At 48.6% G+C, this 25,010-nt stretch overlaps 3 protein-coding genes across 5 annotated transcripts in view; 1 reads left to right on the forward strand and 2 right to left on the reverse strand.

The window, feature by feature from the left end:
* Positions 1 to 14,452, reverse strand: LOC102073761 (cullin-associated NEDD8-dissociated protein 1). 2 transcript variants are annotated; one of them, XM_074550259.1, is made up of 15 exons: positions 14,143 to 14,452; positions 11,319 to 11,462; positions 9,936 to 10,090; positions 9,404 to 9,527; positions 8,511 to 8,767; positions 7,793 to 7,898; positions 6,545 to 6,690; positions 6,093 to 6,385; positions 5,561 to 5,702; positions 3,488 to 4,993; positions 3,030 to 3,125; positions 2,174 to 2,343; positions 1,900 to 2,064; positions 1,523 to 1,630; positions 1 to 1,328 (listed from the first exon to the last, which is right to left on the reverse strand). In XM_074550259.1, the coding sequence occupies exons 1-15, from the start codon at positions 14,208 to 14,210 to the stop codon at positions 1,101 to 1,103; spliced, it is 3,708 nt and encodes a 1,235-aa protein (XP_074406360.1). In that variant the 5' UTR covers positions 14,211 to 14,452; the 3' UTR covers positions 1 to 1,100. The 2 variants fall into 2 exon arrangements, with proteins under 2 accessions (XP_074406360.1, XP_074406361.1); XM_074550260.1 differs by lacking the exon at positions 14,143 to 14,452 and adding an exon at positions 10,599 to 10,669 and having other exon boundaries at positions 11,319 to 11,457.
* Positions 14,175 to 20,810, forward strand: SEC13 (SEC13 homolog, nuclear pore and COPII coat complex component). Of its 2 annotated transcripts, none has more exons than XM_074550269.1 (9): positions 14,175 to 14,192; positions 14,819 to 14,863; positions 15,822 to 15,937; positions 16,363 to 16,514; positions 17,072 to 17,205; positions 17,965 to 18,098; positions 18,570 to 18,690; positions 19,444 to 19,590; positions 19,956 to 20,810. In XM_074550269.1, the coding sequence occupies exons 2-9, from the start codon at positions 14,858 to 14,860 to the stop codon at positions 20,064 to 20,066; spliced, it is 921 nt and encodes a 306-aa protein (XP_074406370.1). In that variant the 5' UTR covers positions 14,175 to 14,192; positions 14,819 to 14,857; the 3' UTR covers positions 20,067 to 20,810. The 2 variants fall into 2 exon arrangements, with proteins under 2 accessions (XP_074406370.1, XP_074406369.1); XM_074550268.1 differs by lacking the exon at positions 14,175 to 14,192 and adding an exon at positions 14,448 to 14,587.
* IRAK2 (interleukin 1 receptor associated kinase 2) overlaps positions 20,471 to 25,010 on the reverse strand; it is a 16,772-nt gene continuing 12,232 nt past the window's right edge. Inside the window, exons 11-13 of the mRNA XM_074550261.1 lie at positions 24,503 to 24,703; positions 23,858 to 24,338; positions 20,471 to 23,565 (exon numbers count right to left, since the gene is read on the reverse strand). Coding sequence (XP_074406362.1) covers positions 23,447 to 23,565; positions 23,858 to 24,338; positions 24,503 to 24,703 — 801 coding nt within the window. The 3' untranslated portion in view covers positions 20,471 to 23,446. The remainder of the gene's footprint in view (positions 23,566 to 23,857; positions 24,339 to 24,502; positions 24,704 to 25,010) is intronic.

Genomic DNA, 25,010 nt, shown 5'->3' on the forward strand with positions numbered 1-25,010 from the left:
GCAGCTTCAAAGTGTATTTTATTTTCTATACCACCCAGACAACACATGTCCTTTCACACAGCACTATAAACACTATTCACATCAACCACTCTGTCAAAAGAGAAAAAAAAAAGCACAGAGCAGTTCATGGCTAGAGCAATGTGTCATGATTGCGTCATCCTCTAGTTGGCTGTTAGAACCTTTGTCTCTTAAGGCATTTTCTCTTGCACAAAGCAGGACTTGAGCACAGCAGGCGCTATGGGCTGTGTGCTTGCACCCCTGGCTCCTGCCTGCCCCTCTGAGCCCTGTGACTGACACTGACCAGCACACCCCTGTGGCTGCTAACACCAACACCAAGGTGCTCCAAGGGGAGAGAGAAGCCAGTGTTAGTGCAAAGCAAAGCTTTAAGCAGGGTTTGTCACTGAAATAGTCAGTAATCATCTCTCAGGGAAGAGGGCTGAGGTATTTTGCAGTCAAAACCATAAATATGAAAGCCAAGCAACAAAGCTTCATCTTGCCCAAATGTCAAACTGGAGCCCCAGGAGGAGGGTGGGGGTGTTGGGTAACTCCCCTGCCCTGTGCAGCCTCAGCAGCTTGGCAGGTGCAAGTCTTTCCCAAAAGGCCTGTGGGATGAACTCATTGCTACATGGCTTCCAGTTTTCAGCCATGTTTTTTAGTTAAACACTATAAATACATTCTTGGGCAATTTAAGGTAGAAAGTGCATGTGCAGTGATTAAAAACCTTTGTGACTGCAGTAAGGAGTATTTGAGGAAGCAATTTCCATTGTTCATGGAACCACAACTGTGACTGCTTTGTGCACCCCTTAAAACTTCCTGATAAAACGGGAATATTCATCTTCCAGCCCTCCCGTATGTGAGGCTGTATTCCCTGATCTCAGGTCTCATTCCAATTCTCTGAGGTGTCCGATAGGAAGGCAGCTGGATCAGGCCAGTCACATCCAGCTGTCAAATTTAACACACCGTCCCCAGTTTCTCTGGGGCTGCCCGGGGACTTGGACTTGGCTGTGGCAGAAGAGCAGCCCAGTGGCAGTTGTTCTTCCCCACCCAGCTGGTGTCTGGCTGAGGTATCCCAAGGCAGGAGGGTGCTGGGGATAAACATCTTAGCTCATGTCCATTGACTCTGAGGTGGGGAGGGAAGCAGAATCTTTCTGAATGCTCTCAAAAAGTGATGCCATTTCAGGACTGGATCTGATCTGGGATGAAAACTCTGCCATTGCTGGGCTTTTCTCCACCTCGGGGATGGTCAGGAGAGCAGCCACTGCCCGCATGGCTGAGCGCTTCAGCTCATCCTGCTTCTCAAACTCCTGCTTCACCGAACCAGCTTTCACCTGCAAATCCAAAGCCCCGTTTTCAGCTGGCATTTAGAAAAGCCCATACAGGCACACAACCAACCCAGCAGCAAAGGCTGGCAGAGAATTTTCCAGCTGGGGAAGTGAGGGAAGCGGGTGGCTCAGCAGCACTGAGGGAGAAGGCCAGGAGCAGGGGCAGCGTTGGGCAGGACCCACACTGATCCTGCTCTTACCTTTGTGGAGCAGGTTGCCCGGAGGGGCTCGATGAGCCGCTCGAGCCGCTGCAGCACGGCGTTGGGGCAGAGCACCGAGAGCCGCGCCAGCATGATGAACGTCAGCATCTGGCCGGGAGGGGAGACAACGTGTTGGTGCTCTGGGGCACCCAGCTCTGCTGGAGGCTCGGCTGTACCCACACCGTGCTCTGCACTTGTGCAAGGGGCTCTGCTGAGAGCGCACCCTGGCAGCCAGGGGCTGGAGCTGCAGCTGGCCCAGGGGTGCGCAGTGCTGCAGGTGCAGCCCTGGGGACGCTGCACCGCGGGGCTCTGGGGATACACGGCCGACTGCAGCCCAGACCCCACACACAACATGGCAGTCAGGGCACAGCACCTACCCGAATGTCATAGTGATCTTTCAGCCCATCCTCCACGTGGTTCAGGTAGTCATAGATGTCCAGCCGGTCCAGGCAGCTTTCCAGCAGGGTGTACATGCACTCAAAAGCGGCTTTCCTCACATCCAGGCCATCGTCCACTGTGTGCTTGAACGGCCCCATCTCTACCTGAACCGAGACAAACAGCACAGCTGTCACCGAAGAGCAGACAGCAGCAGCTCCATCGGGGCTTTGCAGGCTGCTGTGTCACCGTGTGCCCCCCGCCCAGCCCAGTTACCTCCCGGATGAGCTCCCTCCGCACTTTGGTTTCATTGTACAGGCTGGGGAGGACTGAGTTCAGTAAGTCCCGGATTAAAGAAGGCTTGTTGTGAGCAGCAGAATTAAACAGGGCTAAAGCCACACGGCGAACATTGAGGTCTGGATCTTGCAGAGTTTGTAAGAAGTCACCTGTGGGATAAGAGCACATCAGTCAGTCCTGCAGCCAACAGGCTGCAACATTTTTGCAGTAATTTAAAGTACATTGGGATGTGTTTCAAGGAGGCTGGATATGAGAGCATTAATGGTAAAATAACTAGTAGCACAGTCTGTCAGAGCCATTTGAGATGCTTTCTCTCCCTCCATTTGGGATACAGTAAAGGAACATGACTACCCTGCATTTGGGCATAAAAACAAATGATGTGACTAGCTCCTCTACCCTAAATCAAATCAGAAGCCTGGTTATTCAAGGAAGTTGTGGGGGATTTTTCTTGCTTAGATCCCATCTGATCAAACTTCTCTGAAACAGGAGGGCCAGTTTTATACAGCAGATGCTTTTGTGGGCTCCCTGGACACCAGACACTCCTAGTGTAGATTATACTTCTGAAGATCCTTTTGTGGGGTGCTGCGATTCTGAGTTTACATGCAGAAAGAACTTAAGCACTCTAAAAAACAACAGAACAAGCCCAAGAGCAATGCATCAGTGCAGTTAGCAAGGACTCTCAGTAAGTGTTGCTGTTTAATCCTAAAAGCTGAGAAACACTGATAAAAGCTAACTGGACTAGATGAGGTTCACACAGGAATGGAAAATCCCTGAGCTGCTAACAACACCCAACCTCCCGTGCCCCCAGGTCACACCCCTGTCCAAACCAGCCTACCTATGCAGCCTTTCAGGAGAGCATCAATAGGCTGAGGCTGGTCTGTAATCGTGAACTTGATGGCAGTAACCACCGTGCTCCGGGCATGCGGGGAGCCTGCAATGAAGAGGGGAAGAAAAACAGTGAAAAATGAGAGAAAATCACTGCTGTAACTCTGTAGTACATATTCTGTCCTTGATCCTGTTATACATGTGTTATAAGGGAGTAGAGGATTCTTCTTATCAACTCTGTGTTTGAATCCACTCCTGCACAATCGCCTTGTGTAGTCCCTGTTCCCTGCACCTTCCTGGTCTTGTGTGGACCAGTGCTCCTCTGGTCCTCCTTGCAGAGAGATCCATCTTGTTACCTGCTCCCCTTTCAGCTGGCCTTGCTCCCTGTTGTAGCCACAAGCAGTATACAAAATGAATTCCCATCAGAAGGCAGCATTTCCCTGCTGTGGTCCCTGCCCTCCCCGTTACCTGCTGACAGCTGTTTCCTCAGCCGGGGCAGCAGCTCAGCGGGGTTCACCAAAGCCAGCTTCCCCAGGCATTCCGCCACCACGCTGCGCGTGCCCTCCTCCGTGCACTCGCAGTGCTTGAAGAGCAGAGCCCAGATGTCCTCCACGTAAGGCGTGAGGCTGTCGGCTGGGGAGCAGCTGATGACTTCCTTCAGGGAGTGCAGCAGCAGGTACTGTCGCTTGGGCTGGCTTCCGATCTCCTTCAGCATGAAGGGCAGGTACTCCTTCAGATTGCCAACGCTGACGTTCCCCAGCGCGTAGGAGGCGGCGGATTTCACCTCCTCGCTGGGGGAAGAGAACGCTTCCAGGATGACGGTTCTGAGCTCCCTCTGAGCACTGAGGTTCGTGGTGCGGCCCACCTCTGCCAGGAAGAGGAAAGCCAGCACTTGCACGGCAGGGCCGGACTTGGGACTTTTCACATCCTGGACAAACTGGCTCACTGTCGCAGGGGCCTCCTTAGGGCAGGCTGAGGACAGGGCTGCCACACACTTTGCGATGGAGTGATACGCCTGCTTGTGCAGCGTCAGCGAGGCCCCGGCCGAGCCCGAGGAGTAAACGGGTGCTGTCAGCTGCTTCACCAGCTCCGGGTAACCCATGGCAGCCGTCTTTGTCAGGACCAGTGCCTGGAAGAAGTCGATGATGGCGTTCAGGGTCCCTCCTTGAAGCAAAGGTGAGTGGACAAGCTGAAAGATTTCAGCAAGGACAGAGCCACTGATCTTGGAGATACAGGATGGATAAACCTTGGCCAAAGTCGTGAGGAACATGATGGTCACCTGGGACACGTGCATGTCATTCTCTGTGATTAAGACGGGGAGCTCTGTTAGCACAGCCTCAATCATGGCAGGCTTGAGGCTGTCACTGTAGTTCTTCACCAGGATGTCCAGAGCATTCAGAGTGCTTAGTTTCAAGGCACGTTGATTCTTTCTCAAGAAGGAAGCTAGAATGGGGAGACCTTCCCCTAGGATGGGTCTCAAATCTATTTTAAGTGGAGAACTAGCAATTAAGGTTAATGCTTTGACTGTTGTCAGTCTGGTGATTTCATTTTTGAGCCTCTCCAGAAATATCTTCAGGGTCGGCTGGAGGTCAGTGCTTAAATGGTCTCCCAAGTTGTAAATGATTTGTCCCATGCAGGAGATGGCACGTTCCTTCACCTCCTGGTCGATGTCAGCTGCCTTCAGCCGCTTCAGAGTACCAGGGAAAAGGTCCTTCACATAGGGCTTGGCATCAAAGGTGTAAGCTTTGTCCAAAGGCCTGATAACTTTCACAAGCTGCTGAGTCACCAGCAGAGCTTCTGATGTGATCTTATAAAAGGGGTCTCCAATACAGGTGACAACAGAAGGCAGCAGGGCTTTGACATGAGGGTGAAATACCTCTGGCTGGTGGTTGCAGAGAAGGACGTGGAGGAAGGACAGTGTGTCAATCCGCATGTTGGAGGAGCTGGATTTATCCGCCAAGGAGAAAACAATACCTGTACAGAAGAAAATATGATGATGTCATATTTTTCCCAAAGAAGGAGATTCATGGATCCAGCAAGGGACAATCACAGGAGACTTTTCTCATATTCACTATACAATCACACCAAAAACAAGGTGGGAGCCTTCCAGCAGTGGGATGCTTCATAAGCCCACCAGTTAGAGAGCTCAGAGAGAAATGTGGTGGTGCAAATTAAAGAATCAGTCAATATAAAGAATTTTTTTAAATGCCACTGCATTTTGCAAAAGGAAGTGGCATTTGTATTTCTGATCTCAGTGTGGTAACAGCACACAAAGCTTTCAGAGGAAGCTGGAATAGGCCCTCCCAAAAGCATCTTGTCAGGGGACTGTGGAAATGAACTTGACATTTTTATCCTGGCTTTCAGTGCAGAGGCCAGAATTAATCTGGGAGCTGTTCAGCACAGAGCAGAACTTCATGTGTTTGTCCTAATGCTGAGCAGAATAACTCACAGAAGTAAAACTGGAACACACAGGCAAGAAGGACTTGTGTTCAGAATGGATTTTACCAGCCCTGTTGCTTCACCCCAGACATACAAGCTTACCAGGGATAAGTGCAGGTATATGATCTGCCAGGCAGCCGGGAAGAACACTGGCCAATTCTGTCAGAAGGCTGAAACAACCCTGTCTTGATTTTATGCTCTTTTCTTTGAGCTGCTTGTGCAAGGCCTTGATGATGTTGGGAACCTGCAGTTTGGAGAAGCAAATGAAAAGGGGACACCTCAGTCACCCCAGCAGCTCTCAGAGGCTCACTCTGGTGCATTTCTACCACAGTTTATTAAGTGAATTTCCTGAGCAACAGCTGTAGTAAGGTACCAGCCAGACACTTCACCCAGAAGCCACCCTGCCTCGGCTGCACACATGCCAGGGCTGGTGGAGGAGCAGCGCTGGCTGTGCTCCCACGTTCCTGTGCTGTGCCAGCCCGGGAATGGCAGGAGACAGACAGTAAACAGCCAGCCCTCTCTGGATCTGGGGCCTCTAGATGCCTGCCCCAGGGCTCCTTCAGCTAGCCACATTGCCAAGGTACCTACTTCTCACTGCTTTGTGATTTAGCCCAGCCACCACCTGCTCACACACCTGGTTCTGAAGCATTGTCAAGGGAACATCGTCCTTGCCAGAGGCACCCGAAGAGTGCAGCCAGCTCTGGGTAGGCAGTGTTTGCTTCAGCAAGGAGATGTAAGCATTGAAGATGTCAGCTTTGACATTCTCCTCCCTCTCTTTGAACCTGCTTATCAAGGCTGGGGAGAGAGTTGTGTAGAAGTCCTGCAGGAGGTCGTGCCTGCTGCTGACAATGGCCTCCAGGCACTTGGCCGCAGCCCTGCGCACCTTCCAGCTGATGTCGTCATCGTCACTGTACTCGTCGTCGCTTTCTAGAAACAGCACAAGGGGAAACAAGTGCAATCATGAGAGAACTGGAGCTAAAGGATCACTTGATCCTCAGAGCTGCCCTCTCCAGGAGGAGAAAGCAGGAAGGGGAGAAATGTTAACCGCGTGTTCTGCTGAGCACAGCCATCCTCACAAGCAGGCACCTTGCTCTTCATCCTCCCCATTTTCAGTTTCCATCATCTCTTCCTCTTCCTCCTCATTATCATAGTTGTAGTTTGGGTCAAAGGTAATGTACTTCAAACATAGTCCCATCACACTTGAGATGTGAGGGTCCATTTCCTTTGGGCACCTATCACAAATGAAAATTTTAAGAGTTAGTAGGAGACTAAGCTGTTTTAAATATCCAAATAATATTAATCTCAAAACAATCACAAAGTGCTTCACAGACCATTTTGATAATATGAGTTAAACCGAAGATGTTCCTTCCTGGTGTACATGAAGCAAGGAACATCTTTGCTTCATGCACAGCAGGAAGGAACATCTCCTATGGGGAGGATGCATTAATTTTTTAATGACAAATAAATAAATCAATTGCCTTCACCCTCCTGTTGGGAGGACTGAGTCAAAACCAGAAGATTTGGCGAGGAGGGAATAGTTTTACTCAAAGTAACTTTGCTACCGGGAAGGCTAAAGATGTCAATGTGGGAAAACTCAATTTATTATACCTAATGTTGTTCATTCTCTGTGTATTTTCAGAAGTACAATTCCTGTGGAGAGATAATACACTCTCACAGACATGCAGGAAGCCTTTTGTTAGAGTGAGGCACTCAGCAAGCCCCCTTGCCCTTCTCTCAGCTGGGATAACTAAGCCAAACACCAAACAGAGCCTGTGTCCCCATGTGTCTCTGTCACCCAGTATAATTAGCAAGATAACAAAATAAACCTAGTGTTGGCATTTCAGCTGTGGTTTGATGGTGGCCCTTGGTTACCTGTATGTGTCAATGCACACACACAGATCCTGGTTGACTCCTCCCTTCCTTGGGAGAACACCTCAACAGCTCTGCAGGGCTCCTTTTCCAAGAAGTAATTTTTGACCAAACAACAGGAGAGCTGCAGCTCAGCAGTTCTTCTGCCCAACCCCCTTGCTGCCTCCAGCTCCCTCCAGGCACCAGGAGCGAGGCATTCCCTCTGGCTAAGGAACACTTCAAGGACAAGGAAAACTCTCACTCCTGCAAAACTAATACAGAAGGACAGCCTCACATGCTGAGGTAAAGCAGGTCATGATTCCAGTCCAAACTGCATGTGCAGAAGAGATTTCATATGTGAACTGTCTTCCCAACAGGAATACCTGCAGGAAGGCCCTCCTTTGAGGATGCTGAACGTATGGATATCTACACCAGGAGGACACAGCTGCCCTGGATGGTGCAGAGGCATTCCCCAAGGGCACACACCTTCTCACAAAGGACTCAAAGGCCTGGAAACAGTACTCTCGCAGCTCGTCGTCATCCACGTTACAGTACTGAACTATCAGAGGAATTATCTTCTCCAGGTGTTCTCCTGGGAAAGACAAAGCAAACAGCAGTGAAAATCCATTCCAGCCTTCACTCACCTGGGCAGCTGAGAACTCAGCCAGCTGCCACTTCCTTCCTGTGCTTGGCAGAGCATTCCTGCCCCAGACCTCATGGGCAAGGAGCCAGCAGCCCACCAAGACCAGCTGTGCTGGTTTTCAGCAGCCAATCCCTGCTCTGTGTCTGCAGCCCCTTGTTGGCATTTCACTCACAGGAAGAGCTGTCATTAGAGATCTCTTAGAACCCAATCTCAACTCTGGCAGGTCTTTTACACCAGTAATACAGTACGTTGCCATCCCCTATGTCATTTAAAAGGGGGTGAATCCACTGACCTGGTTCACAGAGGTGTTAATTCAAACCAGGCAAGAGCTGGAAGACCTTGAGGGGAAGACCATAGTCACTAGCAAAGGGCAGCCAAAGAGAAACTCTGGTGTCTCCTTTCCAAGTGACAATCAGAGAACCAGACCAGAGCCACAGAGAGGATCACAAGCAGAAGCCACTAATACATTAAGAACAATAAGCGCTCTTCTTTTACCACTAAGAGGAGCTGCTCTAAAATACATGTACATTTCCCAGCATCATTTCAAGGTGCCCATCCTACCTATGCGGTGCCCAGCCTGCCTGCTGATGCCAGCCACACACTGAATGTATGTCCTGGTGGTAGAAGTGGACTCGTTCCTCTTCAGCTCTGCCAGCAGATGCTCTGTAAGCTCGGAGAAGATGCTTCCACTGCAGGTCAAGACCAGGTGCCCCAAGGCAATGATGGCCCGTTTACGAACTGCCAGCCGGGGGCTCGTCAGCTGGGGCAGCAGGCAGGTCAGGATGTTGGAATGGAATGAGTGGAGTGTTCCTCCCAACCTGCAACGAACAGAACAAGGCACAAGGTGAAAGTCAAAGGCTCAGAAAAAATGCCTCTTGGCAGCAACAAATCTGAAAATCCTTCAGCTCTGGAGACTTCATGCACGTTGTGGGGAGGGGGAGGAGAAGGATGGGTTTGTCATTTTGGTCTGAACACTGACTTGGTCTGTAAAACACAGGGAGAGGCAATTTGTCTCCATCGTGGAGGAGTTTTTGACCGTGTCCTTCTGGATGACCCAAGGGTGTGCTAATAATTTCCTGCATGCAGATGACATACGACACTGTCACTCTGACTTATGCAACAAGAGGCAGCCAGGAAAAAAAAAGCTTATGTGATGGGCTCATAGGGCTAAAATAAACCTCCCTGCCTCCCTCACCCTTCCACATTTGTGTGAGCTAAGCTTCTGTGCGATCCATCACCAGAGGCACTGCCATTCCCAAGCACAGAAAGGCTTGGCATGTTATCTCTCATCCCTGCTGGGGACCTGCTCTACTCAGATATTCCCTAGGAGCAGCCAACCAAATCCTGTGGTTTTAAGTCCCAGTAATAGGATTAGAGAAATAAAGAAATCAAAAGCAGACACATCGCTGCAGCCCCTTTCTATGCACAGCTGCCAGAAGGAAATCCTCTGGTACCTGCTCAGCATATCTGACAGGATGTCAAGAGCTTCCAACTGCACGGACACATCCTCCTGCTTGCCAATGGCTCCTGTCAGCTGGGCTGTGATCTTTTTGCACACATTTGCTGTCATGGTGGAACCTGCAAGAGAGATATTTTTCCCTGCTGTCAGTTAACACTTTTTGCTGCTAGGAACCATTCAATTCCTGGTACACTGAAAAAAGAAATCACCACTGGGAGATCTAATCAGGACAGATTCATGAGATGGCTGCAGAGAAAAATCCTGTGGCTGGGAGCCTCAGGTATCCCCTGAAAAGCTGATGCATTTTTGGGACACAAAGTTCCAAATACAGCTCAAGTTTTCATCTAATTCTGCCTTTCATCCCATTGGTACCTCAGCTCTACTGTCCCTCCCTGATTTCACAGACTGTCCTCTGGCAGGCGAGTAAAGAATCGGTAACTTTTAGGCTCTGGACTCTACATTTTGCCCCATTTACCAAAGGCTGGGAGTCCCCGTGGCTCAGTGACAAATGGGGAGAGGCAGTGTACCTGTGGCAGCTGGTGGCAGCTCAGCAATGACTGTTTTGAGGCCGATGCTGGAGATGTCTCTTAGCTGCTCCTTGTCCGACAGCATGTTGGTGCAGAGCGTGTCCACGATGGTCTCCACCTGGTACTCCTTCACTTTGCCCACCAGCGGGCCCAGGCTGCGGGACGAGAAGCCAGTCAGGATGAAGGGCCCGATCCAACTGTCCATGTCCTTCAAACCGTCACACTGCTCCTTCTTAAAGATCCTGGCCACCTATCTGGGAATGACTATTCCGCTCTAAGCACCTCCTTAGGCACGGGAAGGAAATTTTCCTGGTTCCAGTTTGAGGCCTCCTCATTATCACACTCTGGATGGATCAGAGATTGCAATGAGATGGACTTACTGCAGATACCACCAGAGATAATGAGGCAAAGAAGTTGAGAAGCTGGTCCTCTGCTCAGTGCCCAACTGTTTTGCTTTAAAACCCAGAATAAACCAACCCAAACCAGGCAGAGAGAGGAGCAGGGCCAAAAGAAGTCAGGACAGTGGGAATGAGAAGGAAAGGGCCAAAGATAACAGGGAAAGAACAGGGATAGAAGGAGCACATGGTTGAAAAGAAGGGAATATGAATAGGATCCACAGCAGGAAAAAACAGAGGAACCCAAAGTTGTCTTTAAATGGTCCACCTTTCTGGAGCCCTGGGGTGAACTGAGCCATTCAATGGCATTTCTAGACTGAACACGCCCACTTAGCCATGCTGGGGAAAGAGATGGGAAAGAACATGTCAGCAGCAGGATCCCTTTATCAGAGGATTCACTAATAGAGGAACCTGCTACTTTTGCTCACATGGATTAAAACAATATGGGAATGGTCAAAGGCAAAGCAACAGCACAGGCTGCACTCAGAGTCATGTCAGGGAAAAATCCAAGTGCATTATAACATTCAATTAAAACTCCCTTGAAGAGAAGGATTTGGACCTGAAATTAAAGCCCATAAGGGCTGTACATGTTTAGTACCACTGCTATCAAAGACAGTTCCATGGAGAAATTCAGCACTGGATTTCAAAGCCTGAGAGAGGTCAAGAGGTTGATGAGCAAAATTTTTAAGTGTGCTTTTCCCTGAAGAAATAAAATCCTAGGGCTCCGCCTTCCACGTGGTTAGGTTTGTAACAGGAACACTGAAGTACTTCCAAAATCATCTCTTGCTGCTACAAAGGTGTCTGTGTGCTCACCCCCTGTGAGTGTCTACACCAGGAGAAAGTGCAGTGCCTGCAACAGAGGGCAAAGTCCTTTGCAGAGGAGGTTTGAGGGAGGTGTCAAGGGCCAGGCTCTGCTCTCACATTCTCTGCAGTCTGTGATGGCTTAATTAGTGCCAGGGAACATGGCTATTACTGTCTAGGCTCTTACCATTTGACAGCAAGGTTCTGTACTTCCCCATTTTTGTCCTCCAGCAATTTCAAAAGCATTTTCACAACTTTTTTCTCACTGTCTTCATCTAGTTTTATTGAGTCTTTCTGCAGTTCCATCATCAGGTCATTGGTGGCCATAAACCTGAAAGGACACAGGGAGAAAGTGCATTGGCTGATATGCAGACACAAATGCATCACCTTTGCATCATCTGGACAGAATCTGGCAACTGGTGCTTGTATAAAAACACACTACCAAAGAGTAACTTACAACACTGTCCTAAGAAAAAGAAAAATTAATATATTACAAGTAGATAACTACCTAACAGGGGCCAAGTAAACAAAAACTAAAAGCAGCTCTCAGCATGTGTACTTTTTCTCAGTGACTAAATGAAGATAGTTAATTATGCCAGAAAAAAATCATGATGGTTTTTTTCACCAAATTTTCACCTGGCCTAGAAAAAAGCAGTCTGGGGTCTAAAAATTCACCTGGCTCTGTTCTTTCTGGCTAACTTAGCACTGATAGTATGACCCCAGACATGGACAAGTCCTTTCACTATCAAAAATGAAAAAATAAAGTAATGACTCCACACAAACTACACCTCAGAAGTGTACTAGGCTATATTTAGATTGCTGTGAGCAAAACAAATTGAGTATTTATCACTCCAGATTAGAAAGAAAAACAAAGACCCAACTGACAGTCAGTTTTCTAACAGAATGGATATTGAGAAATTCTGGAAAGTATCTATTTTCCCAGGAGCAGGAAAGCAAAAGGTGCTGGTACAGGAGTTTGAGGTTCTAAGAAATCTCAGTGTGGCTGTCGTGTGTTAGCCGCTTTCCAATGTTAGCCCTGCACAGAATGGATGTCTGACAGGAACCACAAAGTCCTCTCTTGTTACAAAATGACAGCTCCTTTTAAAATTAGGCTCTGATGTCACTCATTCAGCACACCAGAGCTCTCATGTACAGGTCATCATTTGAGGCTTCAATCTGCCAGCCCATTCCTGAGCAGCAGTGAGGTCCATCTGGAATGGGGGAGTGCTGTGGTGTTCCCCAGCCAGCCCGAAATCCAGAGTGAGCAAACAGCAGTAACGTGCCCTAAGATGTTAACGTGCAATCTATTTCTGATTCCGCAAGAGCTCCTCAGCTGCACTCCGCAGTTCAGCGTCTGTGCCGAACCAGCATGACCAATTATGGCCAGGGGCTGAAGAGAGCCTTCCACAGCAGCACATCCCGCTCTGGCCTGGCTGCCTGCTGCCATCCTGCCCCAGGACCCACTGTGGCCTTGCTGCCATCCTGCCCCACATCCCGCTCTGGCCTTGCTGCCATCCTGCCCCACATCCCGCTCTGGCCTGGCTGCCATCCTGCCCCAGGACCCGCTGTGGCCTTGCTGCCATCTCGCCCCACATCCCACTCTGGCCTTGCTGCCATCCCGCCCCACATCCCGCTCTGGCCTGGCTGCCATCCTGCCCCACATCCCGCTCTGGCCTGGCTGCCATCCTGCCCCACATCCCGCTCTGGCCTGGCTGCCATCCTGCCCCACATCCCGCTCTGGCCTGGCTGCCTGCTGCCATCCTGCCCCAGGACCCGCTGTGGCCTCGCTGCCATCCCGCCCCACATCCTGCTCTGGCCTCGCTGCCATCCCGCCCCACATCCCGCTCTGGCCTTGCTGCCATCCTGCCCCAGGACCCGCTCTGGCCTCGCTGCCATCCTGCCCCACATCCTGCTCTGGCCTTGCTGCCATCCTGCCCCAGGACCTGCTCTGGCCTCACTGCCATCCCGCCCCACATCCCGCTCTGGCCTCGCTGCCATCCTGCCCCACATCCCGCTCTGGCCTGGCTGCCATCCCACCCCAGGACCTCAGGATCTCACCAACACATCCATCTGTGAGGGGAACAACAGAAATCTGGCCCTATAACAGGTCATGCTTGGCCATGTGCTGGGAGGAAGTGGCCCTGCAGTACCTCTGGGACATGACGTGCCTGGTGTTGGGCACATCTACTTTGGAGGGTTAACTGTAAATTCTTTGAACAAACTGTTTGCACAACTGCTCCATCACTGACTTCTTTATAAAGTACCTATTTTAACATCTGAGAACATCAGCAGCTTCTACAAAAACCAACCTACTTTTACGCTATTACTAACCCCTCTCTTAGATCTCAAAATGCCGAGTCGGGCCCAAACATTACCTTCCAGGATGATACTCAGAGAACAATATACTAAGGAGTGAAATCTTTCATACATGTCAGTTTTAATTACTTTTTGACAGACTGCCTTACATATCGAGCCATCCATCTAACCCTAAAAAGATGCCAACTTTTCTGCTGACATAAACAAAGAAATAAAAGCATCTCAGTCCTGTTAGGAAGGCACATTCTCCCATCACACAGAAAAAGTTTTCCAAGCAGCCTGAGCAGAGCCAGTATGTGCAGCATCCATCACCCAGGGACACGGGGGTCTACTCACCCCTTTTAATGCACTGACTATCTCACAAATTATCAAAACAAAACTAGAAGCATGTCTGCTACGATATTCTTTATTCACAAAAGAAATAACAACTTGGAGTCCAGCTGCCCAGACTTATTCCACCTTCCACTTTCATCAGGCACCAATCTAGGCAAGGGAGGGGAGCTCCTGTAGCTTCTCTACACCCCCCCTTAGTTAGGACACAGTCGGCTAGATACCCTGTAAATACAACTGATGCAAATCTCAGGTGCCCTGCGCACCCGCCCCTGGCGCGGCAGGACCCCTCTCCGGCAGCCCCCTCCTCCAGGGCCCCGTTCGCAGGTGGCTGCCGCCCGCAGGGCCCGTCCCTTCTGCCACACCTGAAGTCCTTGTCGGTGGAGGTCATCTTCTCCAGCAGGCTGGAGATGTGGTAGGAGACGCTAGCCATGGCGGAGGGCTCTGCGGGGCCCGGGGCTGCCGCCCGCTCCGTGCCGTGCCGGGCGGCCCCAAGGCAGCGGGAGGAGCCGGGCCGAACGGCTCTGGGGGCCGATGAAGGCTGTGTCCGGGTCCCGGCGGTGCCTCTGGCCGCTCGGCGGGCCCGGCTGGCGGCGGCGGGGCAGCACGGGTCAGTGGCCGCTCTCGCCCTCGCCCTCTCCCGGCCCAGCCAAGGCAGTGGCCGCCCCCGGAACCCGGCACGGGCGGAACGTCGTCGCAGGCGGGCGGGGCGCGGCGGGGCCGGTTGTGCGCGGACCGGCGTGCCACGTCTGAGCGCGCGGGCAGAGGCCGGGCCGGGAGCGCCGCGGGGCCGGGGCCGCCGCCGCCATGGTGAGAGGGGCGAGTGGGGCCGGGGCCTGGTGAGAGGGGGCCAGCGGGGCCGGGGCCGCCGCCGCGGTGAGGCGGGGGGCGAGCGGGGCCGGGGTCCGGGGCAGGGGGGAGCGGGGAACCGGCGGCGGCCCGTCGCGGCCCGGGCAGCCCGGGGCACGGCACAGAGTACACCGGACCCGGCTGGGCGGCCGGGGATGATGGCTGAGCCCGTTCTGTTCCTTCTCCCCGCAGGTGTCGGTCATTAACACCGTGGACACGTCCCACGAGGACATGATCGTAAGTGTGCGGGGAGCTGCTCCGCCGGTTCGGCGGCTGCTGCGACAGAGCTGCTCTGGGGCTCTCTGCGAGCACTGAGCGCGGCACGTATGTGCTCGTGAAAGAGCGCACTCGTGGGGTGTTGGATGCAGAACGCTGTCTGAAATCCTGATCTTGCCATTTTATACTGTGTGGAGAGAAAAACTTGGCTGGGAAGAAAGGGGAAATTATTTTAAATCTTAATTTTCATGTGAGGGCTTGTTTCTGCCCTTTTTTGTGAAATAATAGAGATATGTGTATATTTGCTGGTACAGACCTTCAGCTGATAAAAATGGTTTTATTTAAGTGGATGTGTCTGGTAGTAGATGTATGAATATGGGTAGGAAGAAAGGTTTCAAAGTAATTTGTTGGAGGAAGAAGCCCAGTTAGATAAGCCCAATTCTTCAGGAAGTATTTCTTCACAGAAAAGGCTATCAAGCATTGGAAAGGGCTGCCCAGGGAGGTGGTGTAGTCACCATCCCTGAAGGTGTTCAGGAAATGACTGGATGTGGTACGAAGTGTTCTGGTCTAGTGACAAGTGACAACTGTTGGTCAAAGGTTGTAGTCAGTGACCTTGGAGGTCTTTTCCAGCCTTAAATATTCGATGGCTTGGTAATGGTGAAGTTTCAAATATAATTAAGAGCAGTATTTGTACACTCACTTCACATTTTAAGAAACAGAAATACATAACTTGTCACTGCTTTGTAGCGAGCATGAATTCCCTGTCATGAAGATGCTGTGGCTGTTGCTCAGGATTCCCTGGATCCTTCAGTGCAACATTTGTGTAGTGGCTGAAGGAGCGGCTGGGGAAGCAGAAGCACGCTGCTCGTGTGGCACGCCTGGGTTGTTTGACAGGGTTCCTCTGTGCCCGGGCCGTGTGCTGCAGGGGGTCAGCAGGCCGGGCACGCCGTGCTGAGCACAGCTCTCCTCTCTCCCCCAGCACGATGCACAGATGGATTACTACGGCACCCGCCTGGCCACCTGCTCCTCTGACCGCTCCGTGAAGATCTTCGATGTCCGCAACGGGGGGCAGATCCTCATTGCCGACCTCAGGGGGTGAGATGGCACAACACCGGAGCTTAATCGGGGCAAAACCTCGGTGCCTTGTCCTTTTGCCCTTGGGCAGCACAGAGTGCAGGCTGAATTCCAGGGTGAACTCCTGCAAGACTGTGCGGAAGAACTTGTGAGAGCTGGGGTGGGGATAGAGCTCCAGTGGGAAGCACAGTGGGGCTTGGTCATTCATTTAGTACTTTGCATCTGTAATTTTCAAGAAGTAACATGGACTGATACAAGTGTGAATTGTTTTCTGTGGCAGTGAGAGCCCTGTGTCAGGGCACTAACATTGCCATCTTAGCGTTACTCATTCCTCGTGTCAGATCTCTAATCCCTCCCAGAGCAGCGATGCACAGCAGTGGCCTGTGAGGCAGCTGCAGTTGGAAGGGGTTTCTCCCAGCTTTTTCTAATGCTGCTGTTTCTTGCAGGCACGAAGGTCCCGTGTGGCAGGTTGCCTGGGCTCATCCTATGTATGGGAATATCTTGGCTTCCTGTTCCTATGACAGGAAGGTTATTATCTGGAAGGAAGAAAATGGCACTTGGGAAAAGACCTACGAGTACACGGGACATGATTCTTCAGGTATGGAGGGCTGGAGAGTGGAGCTGGGAAGGGAGACTGAGGAGGTGAGGGGATTTGGGTAAGACTGAATAAATCTATTAGTGTTGAGGAAGAAAGCCTCTGTCAAAAAGAAAATTTTAAAAACTGAAGAGAGAGTAAATGTGTTCAGCATTAACAGGACATTTCCCTAAGACTGTATTGCTGGATAAGCCACTACTGATTCATACCATGTGTCTGTAGGTGTTGTTATACAAATAAGTCAGCTTTGAAATAAAGATGGCAGGAAACTGAATTCTTGAAGAAAATACTGTCTGTTTCCAGTTAGAAAGACTGCATTTTATCATGCTGTATTTTGTTTTAAAATTGAAACTGTTGTGTTCAGATGATTTACCCTCCCAATGCAGATCTGTTACTCAGTAAACAATGCTAATTGGCTGGCTTTTGCTGAGATTTGACTCATTCTCAGCTTGCAAAGCCCCTTGCTTTTGGTGACGGTGCCACTGATAGCAGTCAGTGCATTGGTCAGTCAGTTTTAGGTAGGCCCTGTGCTGTAATCTGGTCTGTCTCACCCTTCCCAGTGAATTCTGTCTGCTGGGCACCCCACGACTATGGACTGATCCTGGCCTGTGGCAGCTCTGACGGGGCCATTTCCTTGTTGAGCTACACGGGCGATGGGCAGTGGGAAGTCAAAAAGATCAGCAACGCACACACGGTGAGTCTGGTGCTTTGGAGCAGGCCAGAGTTCCCAGAGCTGCAGGTAACACCAAGGTGATCCCTCAGAGACTTGAGTGGATAAATACTGAAATGCAATGAAATTATGTGAAACATCCAGACCCAAGAATAGTTTCAGTTCATCCAGAGTAGGCAGGTATACTTTTAGTCACTAAAATGAAATTATGAAGTTCACTAAACAGCACTGGTAATCCCTGTTTATTGGGCATTATTGTTAAACACAATGCTGAAAGTTACCTGATAAGAAATGGCCTTGGTACTAAGAATACCTGCAACAGCTAGAAAAAACTGTGGGACTCCTTTTTTTCCCAAAATTGTGGAGATTTTTGTTTCAACAGAACATAATAAGCTAATGGCAGTGGCCCCCAGTAGAAAGAAATTCAGCTTTGGACCAAAGGTTCCTTCTATTCCTGTATTCCTAAATCTTAGCAACTGTGTGTCCCTTTTGTCTTTGTGGTTTCTGTCTCTGTCTCCCCTATCTGCACATCCAAGATGAACTATTTTGTGTGCAAATACCCTTATAGCTACCTCAGGCTTTCTGAGTAAGTGCCTTAGTGAGGCTACTCTGCATCTGGATTTCTTATTCATCCAATATTCATCCAGCATGCAAGAGTTCACTTTTTCTGAGATGGGTTTATTCACCATGCTCACATGTTCTTCACCCCCTCAGCAGCCTCTATCTATTTATTTAGTTAATTAAAGTAATCAACTTTTAACAGTGATGCTTTTCCTTAACTAGATTGGATGTAATGCAGTTAGCTGGGCTCCCGCTGTTGTACCAGGAAGCCTTATAGAACAGCCCTCTGGTCAAAAGCCGAACTACATCAAAAGATTTGCGTCTGGTGGCTGTGACAACCTGGTCAAGATCTGGAAGTAAGTGCCCTGTCGCCAGATGAAACCTGACACTTCAGGCTTTGAGTGTCCCTGTTAGTATCTCAAGTAATATCTTTGGCTTCCCTATTGTATCATCTTCAAATTACTGTTTTAGAGAAGTGTTTTAAAAATGGAAACTTAGTGATGCACAATATCTCCCATGGTTCTTGCAGTTTGTGCCAGCCCTGTGTGATCTTGTCTCCAAGGGTAGCTTTGTAATGGTCTTTGGTTACCACTTTGGTTGTAGCAGATTTCTGACAGTAACTGGAGGTCAGAGCCTCTTTCCCTGTGCTGCTTTCTGTCCCTGGAAGGGATTTTGTCAGATTTTTGGAGAAGTAGGGAACACTTGTGTTTTGTATTGCATTGATGAACAAGGAGTTTGAATGCTACAATCCAAAGCCTTCCCGAGCAGGGCATGAGGTGATAGAGGATGCTGCCGCTGCCCTGGTGACGGTACAGTTGTGTTTTCAGGGAAGAAGAGGGTCAGTGGAAAGAAGAGCAGAAGCTGGAGGCTCACAGTGACTGGGTACGAGACGTGGCCTGGGCCCCATCCATCGGGCTGCCCACCAGCACCATTGCTAGCTGCTCGCAGGTGAGGTTCCTTCCGAGCGACAGGGGCACACTGGGTGTGCTCACTTCCACGAGCTTCCTTCCCCGTTTCTGCAGTGAAGGAGTTGTAGGGATAGAGCTGCTCTAACACGTCGTCTTGGCCATCCTTTGCTATATTTGGGTCTCTGCATACAAGCCTTTGACTCGTGTTCTTCCCAATCTCAGAAGCCCAATAGAAGCATTTCTGGAGAAAGGTTTATGGGTGTGTGTGCCTCTGTACCAAAGACTGCCTTCTGGGTGAAAAATCATGAGCAGGATGATCTCACTGGCAGGAAGACCTTCCAACTAACGTTGTATTTAGTGGTTTTGGATCAAATTTACTGAACTTCCTTCTAAAAATACTGTTTTCTAATAATTAGCATTCTTAATCAACTCTGATGTCATCAGCCTTTATATTGATTGTTGTCTTCTTGTTGCTAATCTGTGAAAGCTCTTTTTTTAACATCAGGAAGACTGCTTAGTGAGCTCCTGCCATGTGAGTGGAAAACAAAATCTCATTCTGGGGAAGTATTTCAGCTGATAATATGTATTTTGGGGGCTCTGCTCTGGTATTTGTTGGTAGTTTTTCTCATCAGAGCTGTACTCCTGCCTTGCCTTTATCCATAGCGAGGAGACAGCCCTTTGCTGTGCTGAGCACATCAAGGGTGGTGTGCGAGCTGTGATTTGGAAATGTAGCTCCAGGGGCAATTCAGGGTTGCGTTTCTTGTGCCCAGCCTTGGTCTCTGTGCTTTTGCAGGATGGCCGAGTGTTTATCTGGACGTGTGATGATGCCTCTGGGAACTCCTGGTCACCAAAGCTGCTGCACAAGTTCAATGATGTTGTCTGGCACGTGAGCTGGTCCATCACTGCCAACATCCTCGCAGTGTCTGGAGGAGACAACAAAGTGAGTACTGCTGCCTTGGCTTGTGCCCTGTGCAGCCTGTTTCCAGAGGAGCTGAGGGGAGACTGTTGTCACGCGTTTAACACAAGGCTGTCATAGAGTCTCCTTTGCTGCCATGGGGATGTTTTTTCTTCTGATTAATCAGGAGGGCAGGAAAACCATAACCTTTGGAAACCACTTGCACTGCATTGTGAGACCTTACTTGAGGGTAGAAATGCGGGCTGAACTTGATTTTGTGTGGTACTGACAATTCACATACTCTCCTCATATAACTGCAGGCTGTCACCAAACCCATGCTGTGGTAGCTACAAGAAAAGGGGAAACAGGATGTGTTTAAAGCTGAAAGCTGTTGGTGCTCTGTTTTTGAGGTGACGCTGTGGAAGGAGTCGGTGGACGGGCTGTGGGCGTGTATCAGCGACGTGAACAAGGGCCAGGGAGGGGTGTCTGCTGTGACAGAAGGGCAGCAGAACGAGCAGTGATGCACCGTGGAATACTCCAGCTGCAACGAGTCAGCACTGTCCCTGATTTGCAGTGTGTCTTTAGCTGGATGGGAACTGATTTTATCTAAACTGGACATGAACATGGGAAACAATTATCCAATTTGATGAGCACTCTGTTACTGGGAGGCTACAATATGTTGATAATCAGCCTTAATTGACATTCCCTTAAATTTAAGATAAACAGTATAGCCAAGTACTGTGCCTGATACTACTCCTTGATACTGTAGGAATTGTTCCCTGCCTTTCTGGTTTAGGGGTCAAATTTGAATGGCTGTGCTGGGGTCAGAGTTCACACACTCCAACAGAACAGGGGGAAGCTGTCAAAACAACAAGGTGTGATACTCCTTGATGCAGGGGACAAGTACTCCGTGCCCTCAAAGATCAGAACTTTGTTTCAAGAGAGGAAATGGGCTGGAGTTCTCGGGTTAGCTGGTAGTGTGCTAGCTAGCCCTGCTGGTAACAGTGACGTTGTTGTACTTGTGTCTTTCTGAAAATAACGTGCTTGGTGAAAGTCTCTTTGCTTTCTTGAAGATGAAAAGGAGTAGTGGAATGCATATGTCTTCTGCTATATAATAATCTCAAACTGGGTTATTTAACCAACATCAATAAATCAAACCATGGTTTGAAGATTTATTTTTTTTAGTCACACTTCTGTACTGTATCTCAGTTGTTTGGATTTTTTTTGTTGAGAAAACCAACAGAATAAAATCTTATTGGTTAAAACCTGGTGTGCTGTATTAAATAATCTTTTCACAGGACTGCCTTTTCAAGGCAATCTGCAATGTGTCATCAGCCAGGCCACAGTCACATCTTCCCATCCATGTAATTAGCTTTGCAAGAGTTTGGCTTTTTTGGTGGGGCTTTTTTCCTGTAATGGTACATCACTGGACAAGGCTTTACAAAGCCATCGCTCTTCCTTTGGTCTTGGCAATTCCCAGGGAGAACATAAGCAGCGCCAGCTTCCCTTTTCTGCTCTTACAACTTTACTCGTCATGAGGGAAGAGAGAAGGACATGAACCTATTTGCACAGCTTGAAGTTATTTTTAAAACCAACGTTAGCCGGTGGAAAAGCGGAGCCCCGGGTTTGTGACAGTTCTGCCCGGCCCGCTCGCACCGCAGGAACCTTGGTAATTAATTTTACAGTTAAATTCTTCTCTAGAGCCATCAGAAAGGAAAAAAATCAGCTTTTTGACACTGAATGAAGACTGAATAAACATGTTTGTACTAATAATTGCTACAGAGAGCAAAGTGACCTTGAGCTTCTTTTGCCCAAATAGGGTGGAATGAGATATATTTTCTATGCCATAAATAATAAAAAAGCAGGCTAGAAAGAGGAATTTTTCAGGTTTTTTATTCAAAAAGCTGTTAGTAAATGGTAATGCATAAACTCTTGTGAACTGCCAAGTTACATAACAGAGTTAAGGTAAGACCACACAGTGTCTTATATGTGCCATACTAAATATTTAGGTAATCTGTAAGACTACCTAAATCACCTCAGAATGTTTTAAAACTATCAGGGTACAAGACAAAGAATAACAATTCCATCTGGTGACTACAGGAGAACAAAACCTCTAAAGCACTTCCCTGAAACAGAACTATGCACAAACTACATTTCTCAGTTTAAACTCTCGGGTTTGCCATTTCTGGAGCATAGCCATGTGCATTCCTTTCTGGAGAAGACACAAGCATTTTACCACGGGTCTCCCAGAATATACCAGTGAAAAACAATGAATATTACATTTTCAGTGCCATAAAGTATCTTGAAAAATCTGTAGAATTAAGTAGTTATTGACCAGTCTGAGTATACAATGTTTCTTATGTCAGTACTAATCTTGGTTTGATTCTGGTAAAATAAAAAAACACATGTCAATATAAAGACAGTAGCCAAGGCACTTATAATTAAGGAATTTTACCAGTTTTTAGTGTAGAGAATAACTTGAGAAATGTGTAGATAACTCCAGTACTCAGGTCTTCAGCTAAAATACTTCCTCATAATAATACATACAATGAACTAGGTACTCTATAAAAATAGAAGGGGTGAAGCCTTTATATAAAGCTAGGAATATATACTAGTACACAATTCCACTGAAAATAATTACATAGAATTAATTTTATTTTTGTTCCCTAAACTGCACTGTGACTTGCAGCCCTTTCTGCACATCAGGCCCTGTTCCCCATGCTCAGGAGGCAGCTCACCTGTCTGTAGACAGAGCTACATGCTCTGATAATTCTTTTGGTCCCTCATATAAACTTGTTTTTCCCTAGACTGCACACAAGTGGAATATGCTAGCAATAATAAAAATAATAAATATCATAAAAACAAAAGTGATGCTTTCTTAAGGGGGCTTTCACTTGATCATAAATACACCAGCATACAAGTTTCTATTTTTTCTTTTGCATGTGATCCCTGGGCCTGAGAGTGAGGCTCCAACTAAGGGACACCCACAAGGATTCCTCTGAGAATGCCTGGTGAGTGTGGAACCATCAAGTCCTCTTATTAGCTTATATTTGACCCATTACCAAAATAAATACAACAAATTATGTTTCAAGTGTCCTATAAAAAATGAAAGCTATTTTAAATTAAAATCTTTTCCCTAATCTAAAATATACAACAGTTACCATGTGAAACACAATGAGAAACATTTCCATGTAAAGGACACTTAGAAAAAAATAATTCCCAAAAATACTCCTATGAAGTATTAAACATGGTCTCCGAGCTCCCAACAGTGAACCGAAAGGTTGGACTTCAGTGGTGTCACGTGTATGTGGAGGGAAGCTCAGAGAGTGGAGGAAAGTGGCTGAAGTTAATTACCTACACCTGTGGTCAGTGCAGTTCACACTGAGGTGAAGCTGCACAACATTCTGAGAACTTGCACAGAAACCCCTCTCAGGTCATGCAGTGGTTCTGGGTGTGTGGACTAAGACTGTACGGAACAGAGAGAGGTTTGCCAGTGGCAAAGCTGCCGGCTCTGAGGATTCCTGTCTGGGCAAAGAGCTCAGGGCACGGCTGCCTGCCACTGCTCAGCGTTGCTCTGCAGCTCCTGGGACTGCGGCTTAAGGACACCGACCGACGCTTCCTGAAACAACTGCAAATCAATCACAAATTATTATGGCACTTGCGTTTGCCATTCCTTTTCACATTGCAGATGGAAAGTGGGACTGTGCTTTAATCTGCTATAGAACAGTTATTTTCTGGTGCTTCTCTATGTGGTACTTCTTGTTTCCTTCAGTCAGGGCCAGTGTTGCTGAGCGAAACCTGCTACCTAATCTTACATGAAAGATGCACTTTTACCGTCCTTCTAATGAGGACACATTCTGAGCTTCTTCTGAGCTGGCCACTGCTAATTAATCCATCCAATTTATGATTCAAAAAGTTCAGAACTGTTTAACTTGTCCTCTTCATACAGCAAAATATTTTCCATGAGCTTCTTTTTTTGATCATTTATCTGTATTTTCCAAGATGTCTCTCTGGCTGAAGCTGAAAAACAAAAAAGCCCAAATACTGAGGGAAAAAAATCCATGTATTGTCTAAGGAATAGATGATAATTTTAAATTTAAGAAAAAGCAAGCAAGCAACCAACCAACCAGCCAAAACTGGCTTAGGAAAAAATCTGAGAGAAACCTGCTAAATGTTTTGTAGATTTATTAGTAAATTCATAACCAAGGAGAAAAGATTTACTGATATGTGTTTAAAAGCAGGAAGTGGAACCTAAGCAGCTCTGGAGGAAGGAGTAATTAGTCCCTATACTGTCAGAGGAGGGCACTTTTACCTTGTGGAGCACACGAGGAGTCTGGGTCGGTGTCTCCCTGCACACAGGGGCCCTGTGCAGCAGCTGCTGTCTCCAGGGCGCCATCGCCTCTGGCGCTCGCCAGCCTTCTCTCCTGCAGCCCCTGGGCAGGCTTCCCCTGCCTGGCCCTGTCACCACAGCCCGACCCTTCTTCTGGGCTGGTGCACTTGTGGCCAGCTGACTCCTCGGAGGGTTTTTCTGGGGGATTCCACATGAAGCTGCTGGACTCGTCTGACTCGCAGGGCACCCGTGACGCGCAGGTGCCGCAGGCGTCGGGCACGGCGGGCGCGCAGGGGCTGGCGCTGCTCCCCACGGCCGCGGCCGGGGGCACATCCACGCTCACACTGGCGGTCTCATCGTCCGTTTCCTCTGGAGTGTTCATGGAGAACCCACAGGTGCTGCTTCCGCAGATGTAATAATGCTCCTTCAATTTGTTTGCAGCCATTTCCATAATTTCACGTACCTGTTTGTAACAACCGAATCTGTGAATGTGTAATAATTGCTGTACCCCTGCTAACACGTATTCTCCTATGTCAACACTCACAAAATAAGCATGACATGAATGTTGTAGCTTTACACCCTGATGACAAGGAGACTTACATCTTGGCCATGTATTTAAAATATTACCTCTGCTATGTTTGAATTCTTCTTTCTCAGGCAAAGGCAGCTGGCTGATGCAAAATCAACAGCCACCTCTTCCAGCAAGTGCCCTGCTTTTCTGTCTAGGTATTTGCAGCAGATTTCCTTGGCAGCCAGTTTTTCCAAATTTTTTCCTTTGGAGTCTGAGCTTTCTTTTGCTGCTTGAATTTCGTCGGCAATCACATCTTTCTGTTCAAAGGAAGGAGATGCATTAATGAAGGCAAAATGAACAGAAGCATTTATTTTTGTCTGAATCTCTGAAAATCAGTATTGCTGTGTATTTGTCATTGGGGTTCCTCAATGCCTGGTTTACAGACTGAAAACCTTTAATGATGTCTGTTCATGCAACTGACTGAAATGTTTGCTCTCACAGGAGAGAAAAAGGCCAGTGGCTTTCTCTGCATGTGTCCAATGTCAAATTCCCTAAAGCAGGGCAAGCTCTTCCTGGCGTGTGCTCATTTATATAGGAATGCAAAAGAGCCAACACTGCGTAGAG

Source organism: Zonotrichia albicollis, chromosome 12 (assembly GCF_047830755.1).
Source record: "Zonotrichia albicollis isolate bZonAlb1 chromosome 12, bZonAlb1.hap1, whole genome shotgun sequence".
In the NCBI taxonomy this organism is placed as follows: Eukaryota; Metazoa; Chordata; class Aves; order Passeriformes; family Passerellidae; genus Zonotrichia; species Zonotrichia albicollis.

Bases quoted from the DNA above. Each gene is read 5' to 3' on its own strand.
- LOC102073761 (XM_074550259.1), bottom strand. From the start codon at position 14,210: ATGGCTAGCGTCTCCTACCACATCTCCAGCCTGCTGGAGAAGATGACC. The intron at 7,899-8,510 runs GTAGGATGGGCA...TGTCTTTCCCAG, and splicing joins GCAGGCTGGGCACCGCATAG to GAGAACACCTGGAGAAGATA. The intron at 3,126-3,487 runs GTAACGGGGAGG...TCTTCATTGCAG, and splicing joins GAGGAAACAGCTGTCAGCAG to GCTCCCCGCATGCCCGGAGC.
- SEC13 (XM_074550268.1), top strand. The intron at 14,864-15,821 runs GTAAGTGTGCGG...TCTCTCCCCCAG, and splicing joins CGTCCCACGAGGACATGATC to CACGATGCACAGATGGATTA. The intron at 17,206-17,964 runs GTGAGTCTGGTG...TTCCTTAACTAG, and splicing joins AGATCAGCAACGCACACACG to ATTGGATGTAATGCAGTTAG.